The following is a 19,129-nucleotide window of genomic DNA, read 5'->3' on the forward strand; positions in this document are numbered from 1 at the left end:
CTTGGAAGACTGGAGGAGTCACTGCTTTGGGCAGTAGAAAATGAGTAGAATGGTGACAGCACTGCCCAAGCCTCCCACATTTTGGCAGGAGTAGAAATGGTATCAGAGACCATTAAAAGAACCCTTAGTTTAACCTGCTGAATGAAGTCAAAACTGTTGATTAAAAAGTTGGTGCTGAGGCTGCTGAGGTAGGAACAGTGTAACAGGGATCTGAGTTTGGGTCTCTCTTTGGTAATCCCTGTGGAGGCAGCATGCTCTTTTCCTTGGAAAAGGAGTTAAGTGTCTTTTATCATTGTCAAGCAGCCTGTTACAGCTTACATTAAGCAACGCTGATGCGTCATGGAGGACACAGCATTTTGTTTTAATCTAATGTGTATAGTACTACCAGAACACAGGTTGTTTGGGAATGGTAATCCTGGGGACTTCTTCAAGCAAGCAGAATGTTAGAAATAGTTAAAAAGGGGAAACAAAATACAGGACTATGTAGCACTTTAAAGACTAACAAGATAGTTTATTAGGTGATGAGCTTTCGTGGGACAGACCCACTTCCTCAGATCAAATAGTGGAAGAAAATTGTCACAACCATATATACCAAAGGATATTGTATCAAAGGATCCATTGTATCCTTTGGTATATATGGTTGTGACAGTTTTCTTCCACTATTTGATCTGAGGAAGTGGGTCTGGCCCACAAAAGCTCATCACCTAATAAACCATCTTGTTAGTCTTTAAAGTTCCACATAGTCCTGTATTTTGTTTCAGCTGCACCAGACTAACACGGCTACATTTCTATCACTATTAAAAAGGGGACAGAGAGTAGGACAGAGAATATCTTATTACCACTATATAAAACCGTGGTACACCCACATCTTGAATACTGCGTACAAATGTGGTCCCTTCATCTCAAAAAAGATATATTGGCATTGGAAAAGGTTCAGAAAAGGGCAACACAAATGATGAGGGGTTTGGAATGAGTCCCATATGAAGAGAAATTAAAAAGACTGGGACTTTTCATCTTAGAAAAGAGACTAAGGGAGGATATGACTGGTGTGGAAAAAGTGAATAAGGAACCATTATTTACTTGTTCCCATAATGTAAAAACTAGGGGTCACCAAATGAAATTAATAGGTAGCAGGTTTAAAACAAACAAAAGGAAGTTTTTCTTCATGCAGCGCACAGTGAACCTGTGGAACTCCTTGCCAGAGGATGTTGTGAAGACCATGACTTTAACAGAGTTCAAAAAAGAAATAGATAAATTTATGGAGGTTTGGCCCATCAATGACTATTAGCCAGGATGGGTAGGAATGGTGTCCCTAGCCTCTGTCAGAAGCTGGGAATGAGTGAGAGGAGAAGGATTGCTTGGAGATTCCTTGTTCTGTTCACTCCCTCTGGGGCATCTGGCATTGGCCACAGGATACTGGACCTTTGGTCTGACCCAGTATGGCCGTTCTTATGATAACTGAATGCTTTGAGAATAAAATCAGACTCCTTGCATGCCATCTGGTGACCTTAATTTCAAGCAACAAGCAGGTACGTGTTTATGATTTGTAGCCAAAGGGATGGAGAAGAAATAGCTATAGCAGGATGACTCACTTTGCCGACTGTTAACCCTGGCAACATTATTGTTTCACTGGTAATATGTATTCTCAGAGGTCATTATTCTGCAGCCTGCTGTGGGGCTTCAGTTAGCAGAACAAAGGTGACTGAGTTGACACAATTGAACCCAATCCTTAAATTGAAGACACCTTTCCTCTTCTTCCATCCTGTGTTATTTGAAAGTTCTGCCACAAAACTCCTATGTGAAGCAAAGAGTATATTGAGTTAAAATCATGGCCCTTTTGCCTTTCTTTTGCTTAGGGGCATGATATGGATGAGAGCTATGCATGTAGAGGGGATTTGGTTAAGACCTGATTAGAGCTGTAAAGGATTACTGGTTAACCAGTTACCCGGGAAGTGTCACTTGGTTAACCGGTGGCCCAGAGCAGTTCCCCACCCAATATGGGCAGGGAGCTGCTCCAGCTTGGCTGGAGTTCACTGTGCCAGGGGCCCGCTCCAGGTTGCAGGATCCCAGTTAACTGGTTAAACTTAATGTTTAACTTTTTAAACAAGGTTTTACATCCCTAGACCTGACTTTGATGTAATTCAAACAGAAGCAGGCTTTTAAGGCTTAAGGAAGCATGGAGAATTAAACCGACCACTATTGGAGCTTGTTTTAAAAATAGATTCATCCCATCTGGTGACATGTGAATGGGGACCGGGGGCTGTACAAAACCCTTCCATAATTTGTGAGATGGTGGGCTCAGGTGCCTAAGGATGCAATCACAGTTTGCACAATGATCTGAGTCGTAAATAGTTGTGGGTGAGAACAAAGTCGCAGAGCTCTGTAATCAAGTGTGCAGTGGTGTCAATCTGTTCACTTCCTGTTCTAAGCTGTTTCAAGGTGTTTCTGTGTGCTGTTAAATGCCACCTTCCTTCCATAAGACAGGTGGTTACATTTCCACAGTGAGTAAAATGATTGTTCAGTCTTTTTGGCCTACTTCCTAATAGTGTTGGGACCCTTAATTCCTATTTGTAAAGCACTTTGAGTTCCTTTAAACACAAGATTTTGTAGAAATGCAAAGGATGCTCATTTTGTCCTTTGGGTGGAGGTGCAGTTCACTGGAACCCTCTTTTAAAACAAACAACTGTCTCCCCCAACTGACTGTGCATCACAAGTCTCTGTGTGCATGGCCACTAATATTTTTGGACCCAGAAAGGATGTTCTCAGCTCTTTGCTGCACAAACTACTGATATACTGCAGCTGTTCCTTTGTTAAAACAAAATGATAATCTCTTATCACTTGCATGAATCATTTTTTCTGGAGCCTATTTTTAATTTTTTTTAAATCAGCATTTGGGTGATAAGTGTTCAGAATTGTGCATGTTAATGGTCTTTGAGAACTGAGAAGTAGTGCATTTTCATGCTGTGGTTGGTGCTGCAAACCCAAATACACAAAATTATGTTACACTTGAAGATATACCTGGTGTTGCTCGGGTCCTTAACTCAATTTTTGTTTTTTGGAAGATAAAATGAAAATGTCCATGCTTCATCTGAATAATTGCTCTGAGGTAGGGCCGGGGATGAAGAGGGGTTCAGTACGAAGGCAGCTTCGAGAAAAGAGAACTACTCCAGCATTCTCTCATCGCAGCAGCTTGAGGTCAGGTGATACGTGCCTCTCCATGGCTCCTGCAGCTCCAATTGGCACAATGGGGGAAGGGTGCATGTCCCCCCGCTGGGGCAGATCCAGGTTTATCTGCCTCCTGCATTCCCCAGCCAGGGTGAGGAATGCAGCAAACTGTGCACTTTCCACTCACTTCCTGAGAAAGGGGAACAGCCAGCAGTAAAGGGAACAGCCAACGGTGTTCCTGTATGAATCAGGGGAGGTGGAGTTTTAGCTCCCCTGCTGAAAGGGCACCTGGTGGGGATGCCAACCATTCCCTTTCACCTGACTAATGATTCTGTGTCTTTTCTGAATGGTTTTGAGAAGCAATCCCATTCTAGGCACATCCCATTTTCCTGGCACAACCAAACCCTTACTTTGTTTTAAGTTATGATAAGAGGAATCTATATACCACTTTTGGTAGTCCTAGCTCTTACTGCTTAAGAGGAGTTCTTGGATAAACAGATTCTCAAATACATAGTAAACACATAAACACTGCTGCCTTTTCTCCAATTTCTCTCAAGGAGCCTAAAGCATTTTCTTGCTCTAAATCAGGCCTGGGCAAAATACAGCCCACAGGCCACATGTGGCCTGCCAAGCCACCAGATCCAGCTCTTGGAGGCAGTGAAGAGCCCTAGGCAGGCTCCCCTGCTTACCCCGCATGCCACTCAAATGCGGCTGTCAGGCCCCATTTCTGTTTCAAAACTGGAAGGGGATGGGGAAGCTTCAGGAGCTGCCCTCTCCCCTATCACAATCCCATTGGTCAGTTTCTGGCCAGAAACTGGCCAGTGGGAGCTGCCTGTTTGAATAGCAGGCAGCCAAGAAAAACCATGCCCCTTCTCCTTAGTTCAGTTATTCACACAAGCATATGGCCTGGTGGGCTGGCTGGGAAACGTTTTAAGAGCTGCAAGCCTTAGTTCGGCAGGCAGGCAGGCAGGCTGGTTTGGCTGCTGGCTGGTAAGTCTCCTGGCCAGAACCTGCCTCTGGCACCTCAACCCCGCCCTTCCCCAACCCTCTGCCCCCTCTAATCAACATACCCAAACCCTCTGCCCCCCCCTTTCTCCCATATCCCTTCCCAGGTCTGGCACCTCAATCTCCTGCCCCAGATCACGATCCCTTCCTACCCTAGGTCATATCCCAAACCCCTGCATTCTAGTCTCCTGCCCTAGGTCACGACTGCCTCCTTTACCCAAGCTCCCTCCCAGACTCCATTCTTTCTCCTGCACCCCACTCCCTTACCCCAATTCCCCTTCTGCACACAACCTCCATCCCAGACCCCGCATCTCCTCCATTAATATCATGGAAGAGTGCGACCTTCAACCACTTTCCAAAATCTTGGAGTGTCCCCTTCTAAAAAATTATTGCCCACCCCTGCTCTAAATCGTGCCAGAAATTTAAAAAAAATCAGAATGATTGGATTATTCTTGGAATAAAAAACAATCACAAAAAAGTTTCAGCTTTCAGAATACTGTGGCTTCTTTTTATTTAGGACGAGAATAAAGCATTTTTAAATATATTTATCTCATGTACACTCAAACGGAGATGCTGGTTCATACTTTACAGTGTTTGAAACCGAAAGTGAAAGTGATCCCCTTCACACTGATGCAACAAACAGATGACTTTAGAACAGACATAGGTTCAAAAGTCCCCTAGTATAAAGATTTAAATAAAGTAACATTTAATAATCAACACACCAAGTATCGTGACTGTGGTAACAAAGAGCACAGTGAATTCTCTGAGAAATCTACTTGCTGCTTACTTTTTGTTTTTAAACAACTGCTTTCCATTATAAATAAATAAGGCATGAAGGTTCTCCGTACGGTTACCAGAGTGGTAACCACAATCATGTGTATGGCTGCTAATACTTCTGAGTTTGGGGCCACTGACCATCTGAAAATGTCAAGGGTGAAAGAAAGAAGCTTTTGGCATTGGAAGGGGAAAGGAGAGGGTATCTGCAGGACTGGGCATCTCTGGCATGCCAATCTAAGAGGCAGCAGGGGTGATGGTTTGGCGGCCACACCTTTGCGAACTGCACGATGGCAACCTTTAGAAAAGAAAGGCCAGCGGGGGACTAATCCTGCAAAGCACCAAGCACCCTCAATCCTCACTGATTTTAGTGGGAGGGTAGGACAGTTGGCTCCTTGTAGGGTTAGATCCTGAATATGGAAAATCAAATGTGGGAGGAGAAAAAAATTAGATAAATTATGCTAAAAACTAACCAAAAGCCAGATTCTGACCTCGTTTATGCCAATGTAACTCACAATCTGACTTTGTGATTTAAGCTAGTGTAAGTGAAAAGAGAGTCCAGCCCAATGTTTCTTTAAGTGCATGTTGAACACTGTTGTAACTTATAACATCAGTAACTTATATCAATTGCCAGGGTCATCCCCTGCAGCTGAGCGCTCTGCATCTGTATCCGAAGCTCTCTAGTGACATGCTCTTTACCTGCCTCTATTCATGAGTCCTGCAAGATTCTATTAGGTCTGATCAAACAAGGCCCACTTGATGAGATATGGATACTGGTGATCCCTGAGATTGGGGAGGCTTTTTTGTGTGTGCCTGCCTGCCTCTCTCGGTGGGTGGGTGGGTGTGTGTGTGTGTGTGTGTGTGTGGAGAGAGAGATTCTGATGCTGGTATTAAACACCAGTGGCAGATGGTGACCACTGTTCGAGAGGGCAGCTCACTCAGCCAAGTTGGATTATTGTCAGCAGAAAACTCTGTCAGCTCAGTCAGGAAAGTTGATGGTAAAGGTGTGGGACAGTGTGATAAATACTATTGTTAATAATCACTGCTCTTAATACCTTAAGAATGTGGTGCTTTGTTGTTATACCTGTAGGTGTGAGTCACTGCTAGCCTTTTATTGCAAACCCAGACAAAGTCATATCTCAAGAGCTTGCTAGAAGGGGCAATGATGATCTCTTGAATAGCAAGGCACAGAGGACCAATACCCAAACCTAAAGATAAGGAGTATCTCTCTGAACCAGGAACAGCACTTCTTGTTTGGCTTCTGGGAAAACCCCAGTTGTCAGTTTCAACCATTATATGAATTTAACCAGGCTGTGATTCACCCGGAGTGTCAAAGAAGGATTTCTTATACATGTAAAGTCCTAAGACTACGGACTGACTCCTCGGAGAGGCTGATGAAGACATTACAGTAACCAGTTCTACATTTCTCTTCAAGTTTTTCCAGTTGCAATGAGTTGCATTGTAAATCTCTGAAAAACCTGACTGATAAGAGAATGGCTTAAATAGGAAGAACATAAGGCCCAATAGGGAATGGCAAGGTACAATTACAGTGTCTTGGGTATGCTTGTGGGGTCCTTTGCAGTAAACCACAGAGAAAGAGAAGGGCTAGGTGTTCTGAAGCAGTCTCTGGAAGTGCTGATGACTTCTGTATAACATTGCATCCAGGGCATTCCAGGACATTGCAGGAGGTCCAAGCTTTTGCCTGCAGATAATCAAACACAGTAGCTGGAGGAGAAGCTGAAATGGGGGAGAGGGGTTGTTGGTTGAGTTCCAGAGTTTGTGATTTCTGGCTGCTGTAGCAACACATGCAGGAATTCATTGTAAAATTTCTGAAACAATCTAGAACTACAATATACAGCTTTTCCAATAGGTTCGGAAACCCTGTGGCAGCTGGGTTCGCTTGGAGCACTAAATTTAAAAAGTGACGTAAGTCTCCATGGCACTTTCTTGCCCTTGAGCCATTGTAGGCCTCCTTCCCATACAAGAAAACAAAATGAGGGACCTCAAGGTGGGGGTAGGGAGGAGAATAGCTACACAATATTTCCTGGACAAAAGAGAAGAGATGGCCGTTGAGGTTGCATGTGGGAGCAAAAGAAACACAGTGATGGTGGGATTCATTTGCTAGACTTGTTTTTCACCTTGGTGGCGTTGATATCAGCTTTTGTCTTCTGGATGCGTGAGAAGATCTCCTTGAAAAGCGCCTTGTACTCTGGCTGACTCTGCTCCAGCCGCTTGTCCACAGCCTCCACGTGTTTGCTAAGACTCTTCTCTATTGTCTTCCGCTCTTCCAGCTCGTGACCCTCTCCCCGGAAGTCCCTGAAGGAGCTGTCACGAGAAATAGGGCGGGAGGTCTGCACTCCGGTGTGGCGCACACTGTCCTTGTGCTGTCGGCACTTACTGAGGAGCTCTTCGTACTTCTCCAACAGGGCATGGTACTGCTCATCCACCTCCCTCAGGATCGACATGCCCCGCTTGCGCACATTGTTGGCGTGAAGGGTGTAGTTGCCTTCGTGCCGGCTTACAGCGTCCTTGGCCACGATGGCGTTAAGGGCCGTGTCGCTGCAGCTTTTCCGGACGGGGTGATTTGGGGAAGCTGTCATGGATGTACTGTGAGTTTTACTCCCATCTTCCTCTGAAAGGTCAATGTAGTCGGCTTCGGGGGCATTGTTTAAGGGCTCCAGAAGAGCTTCAGACAGATTATCCTCTCTGCTAAGAAGATACTTCTTGACTTGCTTCATCTGTTGCAGTTCCAGGAGCTCGGCCTCCAGTTCCTTGATGCGTAGTTTGCAGCTCTCCATTTCACACACCCGTTGCTCGAGGTCTGAGTACTCTTGGATAACAGCAGTGTATTCACGCTCCACCCTCTCCTTTCGTTGCTTCTCCTGGTTGACTTGGGACCTAAGAGAATTCACCATGGCCTGGAGACGCTCATTCTCCCTCTCCATTGGATTTTGGTTGAGTTCCATTGAAGAGCTGTGAACCTGGAATGCATCCTCATACCTGTGGCAGAGGGATAGTGTAGTTAGTTATTGACAAAATAATGGGCCCTCAAGGAAATTGAAGCTAAATTCTCCTGTCAATTATACCAGTAATTTCACTAAAGTTCATGGAGGAACTACCCCGGACACACACTGGTGTAACCAAGTAAGATTTGGCTTGTGTGTGCGTTGTTATTATTTGTGTTACTGTTGTGCCTAGAGGCCACACTCAACATTGGGGGTGCACTATGCCAGACACTGTACATACACACAAGACAATCCCTGCCCCACAGAGTTTACAATCTAATTATACTAGAAGAGACAAAACAGTGGGAAGGGGAATGGGAGAGACACAAAGGAATTAACTTCTGCAAGGTCACATACAGGTCAGTAATAGGATTGGGAATAGAACCCAAGATTTCTGATTCCCACTCCAGTGCTTCATACCCTCACTGCTTTACATGGAAACCAGCTGGCAGCTTCTCATTGTGTTACTCTGCAAAGGTCTGAGTTTTATACAGATCTGTTGAAATGCTACCTGACCAAGAGCCCTGAAGATGGAACCTGTCTCTGTATACAGACTAGGCATAGTTTAGGTATTAGCTTCTGCCACATGGCTCCACTTGGTCCTGGAGAGCCATTAGTTCCGGTGAGAGGACTGTTTAGCCTCCATGACCCATATTCAATCATGAGTTCCTTTGCTGTCGGATTGCAGTCGGGGCTGCACTTTTGTGACTTGGACCTTGTCTACATGAGAGTTATAACGGGCTTTGAGACTGATTCCTACCCCTGCGCCTGTGAAACTAAATCACTCTGTTAGTTAAACCAGTGCAACCTTCTTGCACAGAGATGGCCTTCGCTTCTGGCAATGTGAGTGTTAGCTGCCACATTCATTTCCCACAAACCCTTTCGGAGGCATTTCATAGAAATATCTTCAAGGCACTAGCAAGTTGGGCTGCAAATACAGGACTTGAGATTTTTTTCCACCTTGGGCTAGTAGGGATTCATTATCATCAACTTTCTGACAGGGGGAAGGAAGGTGATGTGAGCTAAATGCTAGTCACTTGGCTTCTGAAGTTTTTGTTCACTCTCCAGCAGTGACTGAACAACACTGGCCCTATAGCAAATGGGTCCCACCCATTCTGTTTGAAAGGAAGGCTAAGCATTGGCAGCACCTAAGACTGAAAGGAGAGGAGGAATGAGCAAGCATGGGAATAAAGTATTCACAAATGTGGTGCACCAGGAGCCTGTTATCCATCTCCCCTTTCTCCTGTGCCAGAGGCTGCCACTGTAGGAATCTGCTCCTCAGGAATTTGACTTTACCCACCAAGAGAGGACAAAAGGGAGAGAACCCCCTTGGAAAAACTGTATTTTCCCAACCTAAATCAACAAAGTAATAAAACTGTGGAGTGTGTATTGCAGCATCTAGGCTTAACCCCGCCCTAAAAAACAAACAAACAAAACATGACTGTGCTGGTCTGTGTCCAGGAAGTGCTCCAGAAAGAATAGATGCAGGTTTATAAATTGAGGGGTGGATGGAAAAAGATTCTTGTGGGAGTAGCTCCTCTTTCAGTGCTTCTGTAACAGGGATAAAATACCAGCCTTTTCTCTCGAGGGCTTGGGTGAGGCGAGGGAATGGGTATTGAACAGATTCCCTACTCTCTGTAGGTCAGAGTGACCTGCAAATCCCAAATGCAAATTTCAAAGCCAAACGGTGCAGCAAGGCAATGTGGGTAAAGCACTACAGGGGCATGGTGGGAAAACAACCACATCGATTTTGCCTCGGGATAGATTATACCCTTGTGATGTCCCCTGCATTGCTCTACTACAATGCTGTGCATTTGTATCCCCTGGCAGCGCAATGCTTTCTATAGGATAGCAGGTTGATTGATTGTCTGTCTATTTAGAGAAGAGTCCATCATATAGGAAGCTGAGCAAGAAATGTCTTCAGGAGGTCAGTGAATTAATGCAGTGGCTGGATTTCAGATATGATGGGCTGAACGATAACATCATATGTGTTTGTACAGCACCTAGCATAGCAGGGACCTGGTTCGTGACTGCGGCTTCTCAGTGCTTCAGTACAAATAGTAATGCATGTGCAAAAAATACGGCTGCTCTACTGTAGCTGCACCAGAAGGAGATGTAGGATTTCACACTCCTCTACAACATCTGTCTGGGTGCAAGTGGTAGGGAGGGACTGCCTGCAATGGTCCCTCCAATCTTTTCTGTCCACGCATGGAATACATTTTGTATGTGCAGAGGCATGTGTGAGTGTGCACCACCAGTAGAAACCAAAAACCTCACTGTGGACGCTCTGCTAATCGGCGGGACGGCATTTGAATCTCTCCTGAGTGGCTGCGCACATGCACAGCTTACAGGGACCACTGTCTGCCTGTGCTAGCTGCCCCATCCAAGGAGCTGTCAGGGTCAAAACCTTGTCTCTGTATGCTCTAGATGGTGATGAGAGAATCGTACTGGGGGAACACTGGCTACAGCTCTTTAAATGTAGCTCAAGCCCTGCTGCTTAAGATGTGTTTCCCTACAGCACTCGGGAAGCAGCGTGCATGAGAAAGGCAGAGCCACATGGGCCGGGCACCTCCTTTCCTTGCCCCAGTGCAGCTCTACTTCCTAAGATGTCATAGGAGCCCTTCCACAAAATCTCATGATTCAAGGCATCTGCTGATAGAGTGACCAGGAAGGAACCCAAGAGCTGTACAGCTGTGTGCATTGCCTAGGGGTGGGGCTCACTTTCCTCTCAAGCTCTGCTTATGGGGTTCTGCTGCAGAGGTGAGAAGCTAACCTGGCAAATCCTGAGTTTCTATTGCTCCCCTTTTTAGAGCCCTCCCCACTGTGTTCTCTGACTTGTGCTGCTTTAATGAACTGGGGCAGTGAGGAATAAAATTTGCGCCCCTCTCATGCTGCTGGTTTTCCCCTTCTCAGCAGAAATGCCAGTTTTAAGGCCCAGGTATTTGCTGGTTCTCAGAACCTTGCTGATATCGTCTCAGCACCTGCCTTTACCTCTCCCTGCTTTAGGGTGATACCTGGGGCTTGAGCACAGCTCCTTAAGGCAGGGGAAGGTATGGATGGTTCGGCGCCGCTCCCTTTTCTCCCGCCTTATGCGCAGCTGCTCTAAGCTCCGCAGCTCTTCCACCTGCTTCTGCAGCTCCTCCACCTGGTTCTGCAGCCCTTCGATGGTCTCCGTCAGGCTGCAGTTAAGGTTAGGGTAAGAGAGAAAGAGAGAGAAAAGTAAGGGGAGGCAATAAGGAAGTTCAGTGTTACTTAGTCCTTCTCACAATACAAGAACTAGAGGTCACCTGATGAAATTAATAGACAGCAGGTTTAAAATAAACCAAAGGAAGTACTTCACACAATGCACAGACAACCTGTGGAACTCCCTGCCAAAGGACATTGTAAAGGCCAAGACTATAAGAGGGTTAAAAAAAGAACTAGATATGTTTACAGAGTATAGGTTCATCAGTGGCTATTAGCCAGGATGGGTAGGAATGGTGTCCCTAACCTCAGTTTGCCTGATGCTGGGAATGGGTGCCAGGGGATGGATCACTTGATGATTGCCTCGTCTGTTCATTCCCTCTGGGGCACCTGGCATTGTCAGAAGACAGGATACTGGGCTAGATGGACTTTTGGTCTAATCTAATATGGCCATTCTTAGGTAGGTGCCTATCTGCTAAAGGTCTTGCTTAACAATGCCCTCCTACTGTAGGGGAAGGCTGAGGAAGAGTGCACTTGAGGGCAGATCCTGCATTCCTTATATATACCAAAGTCCTGGATGGAGATATGGGGGGGATTTTGGGTGCACTGGGAGTACGCTTCTACCTGTGATGAATCCTGCCTGAGTGTTTTCTCTCTTGGGGCATATATGTGTGGCGGGGGCAGGTGGATGAGGAGGTGGCAGAGGAGTGCAATAATTTGGGATTCTATTCTTGAAGCAGTTGGTTAGAACAATAGCCTCCTGGGATTTGCTCAATCCTAGAATATCTCAGCATTTAATTGATTAAAATGAGATTGATGCCAAGTTTATTCATTCTTCTCTTCCTGCCATAGAAATAAAATGCAGAAACTGGCCAGGAATCAGTTGTGAGTACCGTTTGTAAAACAGTGTGTAGAGCCGAGACACTAAAGTTTTGTGCTTGTACAGCCTTTTAAAAAGACATGTTATACAAGACACAGTGGAACCATCTGGTGCTCACAAGGACTGACCTTGGTCAGGGTCTCCTTTTAGAAGGGAAAATATTATTGATACGATGGTGTTAGTTGGCAGGGAATATCCTACTCTGGGCTATCCTAGAGGTGGAACTAGCATCCAAGTAACGACTGATTCTCCTCCAGAGCTTCTTGACATGCTTCTGTTCCTGTAGTTCAGGGAATGGGTATTTTTCAAATAGACCCTTCTGTTCTTGTTCAGGACTGGCAGCCATCTGCCCCTACAGGGCAAAGCATCTTACCCCATCCTGGTCCCCCAGCTATCAGTCAGATTGCTGACCTAAGCACGAGCAGTGGGGAGCATTACCATTGTATCTTCTGCTGGGATGTCTTGCTCTCCAGCACAAGCTTCTGATTGGCCAGCTCCAGGTCCCGTGCTGTGAGGTCCAGCTGCTCATAGACCTTGGCGTGCTGTTCATTCATCTGACGCAACATCTCCAGCTGCTTCGTCAGGTACTGCAAAAAATTCAGGAGTCTGTGAAACGCGAGGAGACTGAAGACCCGTGTTTGTGCATAGAGCCTGTTCCTGAACAGCCTGTCTTTTCGCTTTGTCATCAGGGGACCCAACCCTGGAAGGTACTGAGATCCCTCAATGTCCACTGACTTCTGGGGAAGCTCAGGGTAGTCAGTTGGATTTATCTGCCTAAAGGAACAGTTACCTGTGCTCTTCCCCAGCCTTCCAAACGCTATTTGGTGAGTGTCACCCTTGCTGTGATGTGCGGCCAGCCCTACAATAGTGCTTCCTCTCTGGCTGTGAGAGAACTCAGCAGTGGGGTAGGGGTGAGGGACTGTCGAATCTGTTCACTTATTTCCCACAAACTCAGCCAATGTGACATTGTTCGTGCTTGTGTGTCCTCCTCTCCCTTTCCGCTGCCCTGCGTCTGTCTTGTCTATTTAGACTAGCTCTTTGGGACAAGGCTAGTCTGCTTCAGTGCAGCACATAGCACGAGGGAGCGCTGTGCTTAGATGGCTACTAAACAGGATCACTAATAGCTGGAACCAGGCCGGGAGGCACCAGAATGATCGCACCCTTTCCTACAGCGTTCTCACCAAAAGCCGTGTGGGGTGTGGCTTAGGAACAGAATACGACTGAACATGACCAATGAGCCAGCCAAAAAGGGGCTCCCAAAGCTGCAGGCAGAGGGCACGTGATGAAAAAATACAACTGGGGGGTGGAGGGACCCTCAGAGCGTGGAGCCCAGACTGGCTGATCTGCTTTATTAGGACTTAATCCTCCAGTGATTCATTCCATTCCATATGTGGCTTTAACTCCCCTCCCCCTACAGCACAGCTCTTAACAGCCTAGCAGCTCCCATTGGCTGCAAGGTGGCTGAAATGTCCCCCGTTTTCGTATAACTAAGCTCTTCAGAGAGCAGCAGCAGCAGGGAGCTATCCTGGCCTCCAGCAGCATCTATACCTCTATCTCTTGCACTTGCTCCTCATTGGTTGCGTACATCTGTTGCAGTGAATCCTCCAGCTCTTTATTACGCTCCAGCAACGTCTTCCCCAGTTCGGCAGCCAAGTGCAGGTCTGAAAAGTAAAAGGGACAGATTGCTGAGAACGACGTTCCCTGGAATCGCCAACCTAAATACCAGCAGGGTGGCTACAGCCCTTTATTTAAGGTAGCAGCTGAACACCATGCAGCATGTGGGTTGTTTGGACAAGAACTTGGAAACCTGTCTTCTCTGCCTGGACCCTCTGGCACTTTTTGTAATAGAGGTGGTTTGTGTGAGTCCCTCCTGAGACCATACTTTTGCCCCATCTCTGTGGGTCCATGCACTGTTGCTTGGTTGTCTGCTGTTTTCCACTTTCTAACGTTTGCTGCATTTCAGGGGGCCAGTCCTAGAAACCATGGTCAGGGCTCAATTTTCTGTGCACCCAAATGCAAAGGGGACAGCTCAGCTCCTGATTTAATACAGAACGACCTCTAGGCTGTTCTAAACTGCCTCCTGGAATGACCCCTAAGGGACCTATCTGCCAGCGGGGGAGAACTGGAGGATAGGAGACTCTGACCTGTTTCCTAATCTTAATGTAAGAGTGTTGTGCCCTGCCAGCTACATAGGCTTTGTTCGACTCCTGGGCTATGTCTACACTCGCAGCTTCTTGCAGGAGAAATATGCAAATGAGACTAAGCGTGGAATATCGCTGAGCCTCATTTGCATACCTAATGAGCCACCGTTTTTGCATAAGAGGCTCTTGTACTAGAAGGAGCTGTCTACACTGCCCCTTCTTGCGCAAGAAAAACCCTCTTGCACAATGCCATTCTTCCTGAAAATAATCGATGTAACGGCCTCTTATGCAAAAACGGCAGCTCATTAGGTATGCAAATGAGGCTCAGTGATATTCCACACTTAGCCTCATTTGCATATTTATCCCGCAAGAAGCCGTGAGTGCAAGCATAGCCCTGGAGACCCCCATATATCAAGGCTACATCTACACTACGGGCTTCTTGCGCAAGAACTTGCGGAGCGTCTACACTGCACGCACGTTCTTGCGCAAGTAAATATACAGTAAAGTGTGGGAACAGAGGGCTTCCTGTGCAAGAGTTATTCCTCTCCCCATGAGGAATAAGCCCTCTTGCCAGTTTTCTTCCACATATTGATCTGAGGAAGTGGGTCTGGCCCACGAAAGCTCATCACCTAATAAACCATCTTGTTAGTCTTTAAAAGTGCTGCATAGTCCTGTCTTTTGTTTCTTGCACAAGAAGGCAGTGTGGATGGGCAACGGGTTTCTTGCGCAAGAAACCGCTATGGCTAAAATGGCCATCAGAGCTTTCTTGTGCAAGAGAGGGTCCACACTGCCATGGATGTTCTTGCGCAAAAGCACATCTCTTGCAGAAAAGCACATGGCAGTTTGGATGCGCTCTTGCGCAAGACCTTTTGTGCAAGAACTCTTTTGCAAAACAGTTCTTGTGCAAGAAGCCTGCAGTGTAGACGTAGCCCAAGGGTCTCCCCAGTTAGCTATTTAAGCCAACTTTGTGGCTTCTTTGCACCCTGAAAGGGCTGTAGCAGGGCTCAGGATGGTGGATGGAGCACGTAAGGGCTGATCCTGCAAGACGCTGTGTGCCTTCAACTCCCATTGTTGAGGTCAATGAGACTTGGAGTGCTCAGCACTTTTTCGGGTTGGACCCATAGTGTGTAAAGCACCTGGAAGTGCTAGGAGGAATCCTCAGGAAATGTTTTCTCTATTTAAGGGAGTAGTTCGCCCTCCTCCAGCATCCATTGCCCACGAACAGTCTGATATGAGAACTAAAAGCTGCATGCAGCCCGGGCGAATCAATGGTCCCTCCCCATCAGTTTCCTCCCTGCTGGCTCTGTCACTGGCTGTTATGGCACCTTATGTCTGTCTATGAGCATCAGTGGTGGCACAAGTGACGTGGCTGCCCGGAGGGCAAATAGACATTTGACCACTGAACTGGCTTCCAGGTTCTATGGGTGTGCAAAGATCTTGGCTAGCTCCTGAGCCTGCATTTCTTCCCAGGGGAGACTCTTGTCTCCTAGTCATGGGAGGGAAGCAGGAGTAGCTATCTCAATTATCCCTCCCTGGCGGGATACAGAGGGGGGCAGTGCTGGCACCGAAGTGCTAATTGAATCCCTCCCTCTCTGCTTGCTGTCACTGCGCTTTAATGAGAAGTCCCTCTGGGCAATCAGTGCTTGGGAGTCTGTTACCATGGCAGGAGGGAGAGGATCAGAGCCCCCCTAGCTCTCCCAACCCCCACTCTTAGGCCTCAGCTTTCACAGTGGAATTAGCGAGTTTCTGTTCAAAATGCCTTTCCTATGATTAGCTCTTGTAGAGCTGCACCCAGCAGCCCTGGGAGTTAGATCTTGTGCTGAAGGGGCTGCGTCTCTTATGGTACAATCAGGCCAATGAATTTACTCTCAGGCATCTACTGATTCCCCCAAAATAGGGTTAATAGCTTTGCAGTGTCTGCAGGTCACCCACATGCTCGCTGTTCTTCCCCCTGCCCTCCCGCCGCCTCGTGGCAAAAACAAACAAGCCCTTTGCTCTGAGCCTGGTAACAGCTTCACAAACTCTCACTGTATTATTGTGAATCTCACAAGAATTGGTATTCTCCTTAAAGCCTCCACTCCTGGAGCCGTGGGATTATATGAGACTCTCAGCTTCACTTTAAAAAAGGTGAATCGCTAACCCTTATGTTTGGAGAGATTACCTTGCAAATGTAGCCCCGGCAGTCTCTAGCACCAGAAAGTAAATACAAAGAACCTCAACAATGTATTGTTTATAAAGTCTCGTGATTTTTTGAAGGGATCTGGCTCATGTAGAATGGTGGGCGTTGGTGAATATGGGAAGCTGGGCCTGATACACTAATATTCCCCAGTACATTATAACACCCAGTGTGGCCCCTAAAAAAAATAGGACGAATTTCAGGATAACTGCTGTGGCCTAAAACATTTTCAGCTTCTTCCAGAAGTAATTTGACTTGGCAGGTGATTAGGAGGCAGTGACATTTAATCGTTAGAGCAGGAGGTGGAGGCCTGCTCTGCACTAGTGGATTGGGTCAATGTAAGCTGCCATGTGTCAACTAGGGTGGCCATTTGTCCTCTTGTATAGAGGACAGTCCTGGTTTTTGCTACTCTGTCTCTGTTGATATGAAACAGGACACCTGTGTGTCTATTTTTCTCTTGAGACCAGAGGTGAAAGTAAGCCAGTGCACACCGATGTGGCACTCTGGTGAGAAGAAGCCGGCTTGCTGGGGTGCTGAACTGCTGCTGCTCCAAGCCAGGCTGGGTTCCCGGGGCTCTCCTGCAGGTCGCCTTGCTAAGCGACAGGTAGCCAGGCAGGTGAAAGGGACTGGTGGGGGGGCTGCCCCAGTCCCAAGACCCCTCCTTCTCCCGGCACAGCAGAGGTACCAGGTCTTGTTTCTCTTTCCCTGGCTATCAGGGGACAAGGGGAAAGTGCTCAGCTTGTGCCTTCCCCTTGCTCCCAGTTGCCAATGGGAGGACAGAGGAGGAATGCAGCAGGCTGTGAACTTTCCCCTCACTCTCTGATTGTCAGAAGAGCAGCAGTGACCCAGTATGTGCAGCTGCAGCCCCCCCCCCCATGGCACCCTTATCCCTCCCCACCCGTATGTATCCCTGGGCCCCCACACTCCCCTGCCCTACTCCCCCCCCCATCCTCCTGCCCTGGGCCCCCATGCACTAAGGATGTTAAGCAGCAAGTAAATGACTAATTGTGTACTCAATACAATTTGTATCGAGTACATGATTAGTTGATAAATGGCCGCTGCGGCTCTGCAGTTTAAATGTAATAGGAGCCGGGCGTGCAGGCGGCCTGGCTCCTACTATATTTAAACTGCAGAGGTAGGTTCGGGGCCTGGCGCGAGCCACGACTGAAGCAGTCCCGGCTTGTGCCAGGTCCAGACGGCTGCGGCTCTGCCTTTTAAATGTAGTAAGAGCTGCCTGGCTCGCTCTACATTTAAAAGGCAGAGCCCCAGTATCGCTGTGCCTCTGCTGCGCCTGCCTCCCTCCCCTGCACCGTGGAGACAGAGCTGGGGGGAACCAGCTTTTAAGCTGGCTCCCCCCAGCACTGGCTCCTGCTCCTCCCCTGCTGCCTCTGATATAGAGGCAGTAAGGGGGGGGGGAGAATGCGAGTAGTCGACTCAACTACCAGATAGGCCTAGGCTTATCGGGTAGTCAGCTAATTGACTCTCTTTTACATCCCTACCATGCACTAAATGCAACTATCCTCTATTCTTGAGGGACCTTGTTGGCCACCCTAGTGTCAACCCAGTTGTGGAAGCTCATTCACTTAAATTTGGCTTCTGTTGAAGTAAGTGCCTCTCTGTGCTGATTTAGTAACACCACCTCCCTGAATAGTGTAGAGACACAGTCAATGTAATGAAGTCACTGCAGGGTCAATATAGACACTGCATCGCTTATGGTGACTGTTCCTGGCTTTCAGGATCCATCCCACAATGCCCCTCACTGACAGTATCGTCCATCCCAGCGCTCGTGGTGAGGGACATGCACTGCCAACACAAGAAGCCCAGTGTGTGCATACACAGGCAGTTTAAAAATGGTGGTGGCTGTGTGCCAGTGTAAGGTTGACATAATTTTGTGGGGCAGACATGGCCTGGAAGACAGGGTGCCTGGGGTGTCTTCCCAGCTTTGCCCCGAAGTGGCCATGTGACTTAGGGAAAGTCATGTTACTTCTCAGTGCTTCAGATTCCCCATTTGCATATCTACTGCTTGCTAGGGGATCTTCAGAGGAATAATACTTCACTGATAGTGCAAGGCATTATTATATTACTCCTTACTTCTGGCACTTTCTGGTTGTATCTGTTGACATAATGGCGCCTATAGGGAAGAGTGTTTGTGTGTCTGTGGCAAATGACGATGAACCTTGGCTGGTTGTGCTGGCAGACCTCAAATGAGAGACACGGCTAACTCTCTGGCTCTTGTCCTGTTCTGGTCGGTTAGCAGTCACATCTACTCCCTTTTCCCTGAGAATCTGCTTTCCAGCACTGAACTGTATGGTGGGGGTTAGTCTGAGCACTGACCTTTTAATTACAGTCATCAGCACGGTACAGAGTGACCAGGTCTGAGGGCTGCAATTACTGGAATGAATGTAATCAAGATAGAGGCACAGGTACATGTACAAAGACCTTTTCACCTTCCTTTAGCCACAGAACAGACTCTGCTTTCCAATTGCCCTCAGAGGAGAGGGGGAATGGTATGTTATATTCCAGCTGGGGCAAAGAAAGTTGCTTCTTCAGTTGCATGGGATGTGGTTATCTGTATTTTCCACTGGCAATCCCCCATCTTTCTCCATATCATGTATTTTTGATGGTGCAAATCTGTCCAGCCTGAACTGGTTGGCAAGAAAGGCACCCCCAGCACATTGAAACCTAGAGAGAAGAATCCATGCTGCACTCCAGGTAATGAGGCAGGAGACTCCCCCTCTGTGCAGATTACATCAGTGCTTTCCCACCATATGGCATCCAATTTAATCAGCTCGGGTTGAGT

At 47.3% G+C, this 19,129-nt stretch overlaps 1 protein-coding gene across 1 annotated transcript in view; it reads right to left on the reverse strand.

Moving 5' to 3' along the window:
- Positions 1 to 4,632: 4,632 nt before the first annotated feature.
- The window catches only part of CDR2L (cerebellar degeneration related protein 2 like), a 33,559-nt gene continuing 19,062 nt past the window's right edge, over positions 4,633 to 19,129 (reverse strand). The window contains exons 2-5 of the mRNA XM_006136407.4: positions 13,561 to 13,673; positions 12,451 to 12,599; positions 10,964 to 11,128; positions 4,633 to 7,944 (exon numbers count right to left, since the gene is read on the reverse strand). Coding sequence (XP_006136469.2) covers positions 7,059 to 7,944; positions 10,964 to 11,128; positions 12,451 to 12,599; positions 13,561 to 13,673 — 1,313 coding nt within the window. The 3' untranslated portion in view covers positions 4,633 to 7,058. The remainder of the gene's footprint in view (positions 7,945 to 10,963; positions 11,129 to 12,450; positions 12,600 to 13,560; positions 13,674 to 19,129) is intronic.

This window comes from Pelodiscus sinensis, chromosome 20 (assembly GCF_049634645.1).
Source record: "Pelodiscus sinensis isolate JC-2024 chromosome 20, ASM4963464v1, whole genome shotgun sequence".
Lineage (NCBI taxonomy): Eukaryota > Metazoa > Chordata > Testudines > Trionychidae > Pelodiscus > Pelodiscus sinensis.